The sequence below is a fragment of the Vigna radiata genome, chromosome 1 (genome assembly GCF_000741045.1).
Source record: "Vigna radiata var. radiata cultivar VC1973A chromosome 1, Vradiata_ver6, whole genome shotgun sequence".
Classification (NCBI taxonomy): Eukaryota; Viridiplantae; Streptophyta; class Magnoliopsida; order Fabales; family Fabaceae; genus Vigna; species Vigna radiata.
In genome coordinates this window covers 24,441,267-24,448,691 of record NC_028351.1, presented here as the reverse complement: position 1 = coordinate 24,448,691, position 7,425 = coordinate 24,441,267, and the positions used below count along the sequence as shown (strand labels likewise).

The window sequence follows — 7,425 nt, the reverse complement described above, 5'->3', positions numbered from 1 at the left end:
TACAGGGTAAAGAGATTCTTCTTGATAAACATGTAAAATATTCACATCTTTGATGTTTGGTCCTTGAGGGCTATTGTTGTCACCTTGCTCTACGGCTACATCTTCCGCAATAGGATAATCAGATACCTTCTGAGAAAGAAGTAAAATATTCACATCTTTCATGCTAGGTCCTTGCTTTAAAGCATTATCTTCTTCCACCATAGTAAGGAAACCACATTCCTCTTCAGAAGCATGTAAAACAGTTACATCTTTCGTGTTCGATCCTGGAGGGCTATTGTGGTCTCCTTGTTCTTCAGCTTCATCCTTTTCCACCACCGGGTAACCAGATTCCTCTTGAGAAACATGAAAAATGTTCACATTTTTCATGCTTGATCCTTGAGAGCTAATGCAGTTGCCTTGATCTATAGCTGCACCTTCTTCCATCATAGGAGAGCCAGATTCTTCTACGGAAACATGTAAAGCATTCACATCTTTCATGTTTGATCCCGGTGAGCTACTCTTGTCGCCTTGTTCTACTGCTTCATCTTTTTCCACCACAGGGTAACCAGATTCCTCGTGAGAAACATATAAAACCTTCACATCTTTCATTCTTGATCCTTGAGGGCTATTGCAGTCACCTTGTTCTGTAGCTTCATCTTCTACCTTCATAGGAGAGCCATATTCCTCTTTAGAAGAATGTAAAGCATTCACATCTTTCATGTTTGATCCTCGAAGGCTATTATGAATGCCATGTTCTTCAGCTTCAGTTTTTCCCTTTTCATATTCACAAATATCTCCAATAAGATTATTGTTGTCGCCCAACTTCTCATCTTCTCCCTCCGACATTTGGTTGTTGAATTCCACTAAAGCAACTGCTACAGGTGCTAAATGTAAACCTCCCTGACTGTTATCATGCTCTTTCTTGAGTCTACTTTGCATGTTCCCAACCCCACAAATTCCAAAATCTTCCCTTGTTATTTCTGGGGAGAAATTTGTTTCAAATTCCAACCTTTCAATCTCTGAACCTTTCAAATTCTTGGAAGTAAAAACACTCCTTTCCTTTGAACCCGGGCTAGGAGTCACCAAATCAATCATTTCCACATTTTTGCAAACAACACAATGAAGGGTGGTGTCTTTCTCAGTTCTAGCATTACCAGAACCTACAGGGTATTCCATTTCTTTTTCCTGTGTTCGAAACAAAACCAAATTCCACAAACCAACAATTCAATAACCAACCCAATAAGCAAATAAACAATTAAAAACCAGTCCCTAACACCGTATTCCTAAACAAAATAGGAAATGAATAAAACTTGGTCGTAATTTCCTTAAGTTTATTAGTGATTGTAATTCAAATAATTGAAGTCGGTGGAGAGTTAAAAGGGGTATTAATATCTTTGTATAACATAAAAGATACCTCTTTTGTTCGTATAGTACAGAGAGCGCGGGAAAATTTTCTTATACGATTTTGAATCAATAATACTAAATATTTTCCTGTAACCTTCTTCACTTCCTATGCGTGTATTTTTTTCCTAACAAAACTAAGTATATTTGGGATTATTCTAAAATTAAATTATTTGAAGAAATTTTATTTGTTACTAAATAAAATTACTACTTGAAGAAAAGGGTAGAATGATATGAACCTTGAAAAGCAAGGAGAGTCTGTCTGCCATTACGCAGCTCTTCAAGTTTGCAGGAATGCCATGTTTCTTGCACAGAGCCTGCAGTCTCTTCCTCTTCATGCCATGAAAATCCATCTCTATTACTCTCAGTTTTGAACAAAATTCCAAAACAAACTCCAATTTTTGCAAATTCAAACCAAATCGCTTGAAAAAGGAAATGATTTAACAGCTTGAGTTGGTTTCTCGAAGTCAAAATGAGGAGCTTCCTGCTTCTTTGGTATTAGTGACTCAGTGTATATAATTTACTTGTACAATTTTCTAGTGAGCAAAGTAACCGTTGGTAGTTTAAATGACACCATTGAAGTACTTATGTAGTACCCGTTCGTTTTGGCACTCAAATTTGAATTCAAGTTTGAATTACAGTTATCGCAACCTTATCCAGTTTTGAATTTAAAGCTTTTGATACAAAAATCTATCCATGGTCGGTGGCTTTACACGTGGACTACCAATGAACATGCTCCTGCACGTGATGATAAAAGTGGAGTAGTAGGTGGTAACTTCTCTATTTTTTTATTTTATTTATTCCTTTATATTCTTCGGCTTTTTCTTTTGCTTTATTATATTTTTAATTATTTATTTAATGTAGTGTTAGTCTATTTTAAAAGTTAAATAAATTGTGACGTGGTAGTGTTTAATTTAACTATATCTCAGATTTGGTTTATTATACTTTTAGTTTTAAAGTGGGTGGAGTTGGCATACTGAATGTATGGGTTTTAGCCTAAATAAACTAGTTTGAAAGGTTATATATATATATATATATATATATATATATATATATATATATATATATATATATATATGTATATATATAATAATTAGAGTTGTAAATTTGATATAATCTATGACTAATTCTACTTCATTCTTAAAAAAATTTCTTTGTAAGGAGTTATTAACAAAAAAAGAACTCAACTTTCAAAACTTGCTCCTAAATAAGTTTAATTCTACCATAAAATTTTAATTAACTTTTAAAAACAAAATCATTTATAAATATAATTATATATACATGTAAAATTATATATTTTATTAGATAATTTAATATATTATAATTTTATTATATTTAAATCAATATCCTTATATCATACTTATTATTATATTATTAAATAAAATATATAATAATATTTTATATTTTTTAAGCTTTCATATATTAAATAAAATATAAATTTTATAAAAATATAATCACACTCTATAAATAATCTGTAAATAAAAATCACTTTTTAAATTTACTTTGGCTTTACAATTTTTTTAAAATTTTATGAGATTTCTTTCCAAATTTGATATAGTTATCTCATAATCTAATAAATGTCTTTGTTAGAATGTCAGAAGAGTTGAGCATGTTAAATTAGATTAATTATTATTATTATTATTATTATTATTATTATTATTATTATTATTATTATTATTATTATTTTGTTTTTTTAATTTTCTGATGAACTTGTAGAGTAACTATATACTTTTGGTTCACATTTAGAGAATCAACTTGAGAAATAACGTGCTGCCCGAACGAGCACCCTAAAATTGATTAGATGTTTATTGAGAAGATAAATTGTTTGCTAAAAGAAAAATAAAGAGAGATTATTAAGATATTTTTTTTTAAATGTATTTGATGAAACCAAATAACATTCGTAAAATGAGATTAAAGAATAAGTTTATACTGTATTTATTTGTTTTATTACTCATGCTAATAAAATTGTGGGTAGAGATAATTATAGTTGCGATTTTTTTAGTTAATTTTAATTTCTTGTCGTTTTTTTTCCTTAATGAAAAAATAGTATACAATAAAATAATAATTAAAATATTATAAGTAGAATTTTATTAAAATAAATATTATAACATTAAATAAAATAATAAGTGATGAATTCGTTAAGGAAATGCGTTTAATAATAATAACAATTGCAAAGTAAATGCTGTTTGAGAAACATGAAAAAAAAAAAAGACATCACCTTCTGTAATGAACTTTTGTATAAAGTACTTCAATTCTAATTTTGTAAGCTAATTGAAATAATTTATAAAAACCCCATAAATATGGTTTGTACAATTATATGAAATAAGAATGTAATCTTAAAACTAATTACATTTTTCTATTTAAAATACATTTTCTTTTAAAATAAAAGACTCATGACCAGATTTTTTTGTAGATATTTTAATCCTTAAACTTCTAATATCTCATTCTACATTTTTAAAAATTAAATTTTTAACCTTAATTAATATTTTTTAAATCTTTTCTCCTTCCTAATAAAGTCATAGCTAGACTTTCAACAAATTTTTAAATTTGTACGGATTTTAAAATCCGATCCATAAATTTTTTAAATTTCATTTTAAAATTTAAAATTTAATAATAATTTAATTTACTTTAAAATTTAAATATTATTTAATATATATTTATATTTATTAATTATTAAAATATAATTTCTGTAAGGGTCTAAAAAATTTTAAAGTCATTGGGCCTTATGTGAGGCAGTCAGGTCCATAAGGTTAGAGACAATCTGACTTTAGAGAAAAAAATTTCAGAAATTAGAATTTATTTGTTAGATTCTTACTCTCTCTCTAAAAGTTAGGTTTTTTAGAAGCTCTGCCTTCTCTCTAAACCTTGTTTCATCTTCTCTCTACCCTTTCTCAAATTCCTACCATTGCTTTGTTTCCGGAGTCGAGGGCTTCCAATCCATCCGATTAGTTTCGCGTCTCTCCACTAATAAGGTAAATTTTCCATTCTCCGCACCCTAGGGTTTTACTCATGCAAAGGTTCTACCTTGCAAGTAGAGCTCTTTTTATTTTCCTTATCCTATCAAGCTCTAAAGACTGTGCTCTACACCAATTTGGTGGCTTATAAGAACTGTCAAAATTACCTCTGTGTGGAGGTACTGTTAGGACGTTTTCTAGGAACTGTGCTGTGAGAACCAAAAGGTAAGGGGAACTGATTATTTGCTTGAATCTGTTTTAGAATGTGTAGCATGTTAAATTTTAAGTTGATGTTCCATGTTGACTGCTTCTTTAGTTTTGGACATTGTGAAATGTATGAAACTATGGTAGATTGCTTATAAATTGAACTGATATTAGCATGCAGAAAGAAATTGTTGGGTGATGTGAGATAATATATATGTGTGTGATTGATAGCAAAAAGAGGTGTAACAGTTTGCTTGGGAACTTAATAGAATGGTTGAGATTTAAAGAGAATAGAGTTTAATTCTAGGTGCGATCCGAGAGAGAGAAGAAGGGTAGAAGTTAGATTGGTTTCTAATTTTAGTTTATTTTTGGTAGTAATTTACTTGTGTGCAGCACGTAAATCTTAAAGAAAAGGAAAGAGAAAATGTGTATGGGTTCTTTGTTGTGTGCTACGAAAAAGTGAGCTAGAATGTGGTTTATAATAGGAGGGTGATCATTGATAAAAAAAAAAATTGACAGTAGAGACTTTGTGACGTTTGGAAGAGAAAAATAAAATTAAAGGGCTTTGGTTTGGTGGTGTTGGTGGTTACTAGTAAATGGAAAAGGTTTAGGTGAATGAGTTGAGTATAATTGTAGAGAGGAATAAATAAAAAGTTTAGTGAAAAGAAAATGTAGCTAAGATTGGTGTTGAAGAAAATTAGGAGTGGCTGCAGTAATGTGGTGTGAAAGGTGAATGATGAGGTGGAAGTCTTAGTGTTGATAAAGGAAACTTGCAGTGGAGAGAGAAAGTTTTGGAAGATAGAAAAGATATTTAAGGAATAAATGAAAGGAAAGGGAGGGAGTGTGTTGGTACGTATGTTAAGAGGAGATGGAATGGGTTGTAATAGGTATTAGTTGAAGAAGAAATAGTAAGTTAAGGGGAAAAAATAAAAAAATAAAAAAATAAAAATAAAAGAAAGATGATGGGGCAGATGCGTGAAGGTCATAAATGATGGAGAGAGAATGTGAATGTAAGTTTTGGATTTAGTGAAAAAGAAAAGAAAGAGTGAGTGTATGACGTGAAATGAGTGAGAGAAGTAGAATGATGTGTAGTTTTGGGTAGAATGAAAAAATAAATAAATGAGAAAGAAAATGGTGAGAAGGTGTTATACGTGAAAGAAAAAGAAAAGAGATAGAGAGAGAAAATGAGAGTTAAGTGGGAAATGATGGGGTCCACCTTGGAAGTAAGAGATATGGGAATTTAATGATATTGGGATTCACTTAAAAAGATATATATAGAAGGGGATGTGTTTAATATGAAGTAGGGGTGTATTGGAAAAATGAGTTTTCCTTGGTGTTGAAAAAATTTAGTCATTTACTAGAGTGTTTTGAAAACAAAATTTAAATAATTAGATCTAGTGGATCCCGCAACTAGTTTAGAATTTGTGTTACTTGTTTGCGTTTAGTAAAATTATATGACTTGATCTTTAAAGCTCAAATGTGTAATTTGATTATGGTTCAAAGATATGTGACTTGAGAAAGAATGAAAGTGATTTCAAGGTTGTTGGTGGTGGTTTAAATGTAAAGTCTCTCGGTGAGATTCTTAGTGTTTAGAATAAAAGTAGGAACTCAGTCTCGGGGGTCTTCCTGACGCTCCAATGGTCTTTCTTCTCACGTAGAGAGGGTTGAACCATGTGGTAAGGAGTAGCAATAGGTCTTAGTCCTGGAGGCTTCCATCATCTTCCAGTGCGCGAAACAGACTAACCTCGTGAGTATGGCAGGGCAGGGGAGCCCAAGTATCACAAGCCACCACGGGTGCATGGCCCGCCATAGCTCGACTGTCATTCTAAAGTCTGGACGAGTCAAGTTTAGAATATAACATGTATAGATCTGTGTCATATATTGTTTTACTTGTATGTACTTTACTTGAGTTGAATTTGATATGTATATGTTAATAAAATTTGCACGCTTTTTATATAATTAGTTCGCCCTTGCAATTGCTTGTGTTTGTGCCATGTTTGCGTCTGTTTTCTTTTGCGATGATCATCCACTTGGATGGGAGCAGATGGCGAGGAGGTTACCTTGGAGACAACTTTGGATAAGAATGACAACGTTGTCGCCTAGTCTTCTTAGGAACTTTCATTTGCTCTAAGTTATTTTGAAGAACTTTGTTCTGTTTAAAAATTTCAAATTCTAGTATTGTTTCATGGATGACTGTAATCCTAAACTCTACTACTCTATAGTACTTAGAGTTTCAAATCCTTGAACCATTTTGGATGACTATAAACTAAGTACCTTAATTACTGCTCTAACTGCTTTCAATTATTATGCATGATGATGTCACACCCCATTTAATACCCTCCTTAGTGGGGTACACTTGTCAAACCGTCCGGTCTTACCTGGTTAAGTGGGAGACCAACTCTGCCAAGTTTTAATTCCCTTCCTTCATGATCCGTGTAGCAGCAGAGCAGTGAGGTCCAGAAAGTGGAAGTCAGGTGGCAGGCTGGGAGTGGACCGAACGTTCCGAATGGAGGCAGTACTTAAGGTAAAATGAGAAGTCTGACGACACTTTTCCCATGCAATCTTCTTCTTCTTCCTCAAACTCAAACTTTCTGGAAACTCAAATTCTCCTCCTTCTCTCTAAAATCTTCCAACCTTCTCTCTAAANTNCTAACCAATCTACTGTTCNGATCACCATTCAGATCACACCTGAAGACTTCTGGTGGTCTCCTCTTCCATTAGAACCGTTCGGTTTCGGGTTATACCTGGTAAGTGTTCTGACCTTTGAAACCTCTTTGTTTTCTTGCATGCATGCGCCTTTAAAAGCTTACATGTACTTGTGAAACCATTCCTCTGAACCTACTTTGGTATTTGATTCTAGACCTTGGGAAACTTAGAAGAAATAGTT

General features: G+C 31.9%; 1 protein-coding gene across 2 annotated transcripts in view; it reads right to left on the bottom strand.

Moving 5' to 3' along the window:
• LOC106775522 overlaps positions 1–1,977 on the bottom strand; it is a 5,476-nt gene extending 3,499 nt beyond the window's left edge. The window contains exons 1-2 of one of the 2 annotated variants that reach the window (XM_022786659.1): positions 1,620–1,977; positions 2–1,164 (exon numbers count right to left, since the gene is read on the bottom strand). In XM_022786659.1, coding sequence (XP_022642380.1) covers positions 2–1,164; positions 1,620–1,733 — 1,277 coding nt within the window. In that variant the 5' untranslated portion in view covers positions 1,734–1,977. The remainder of the gene's footprint in view (position 1; positions 1,165–1,619) is intronic. The other variant, XM_022786653.1, reaches the window with a different exon arrangement.
• Between the last annotated feature and the right edge of the window lie 5,448 nt (positions 1,978–7,425).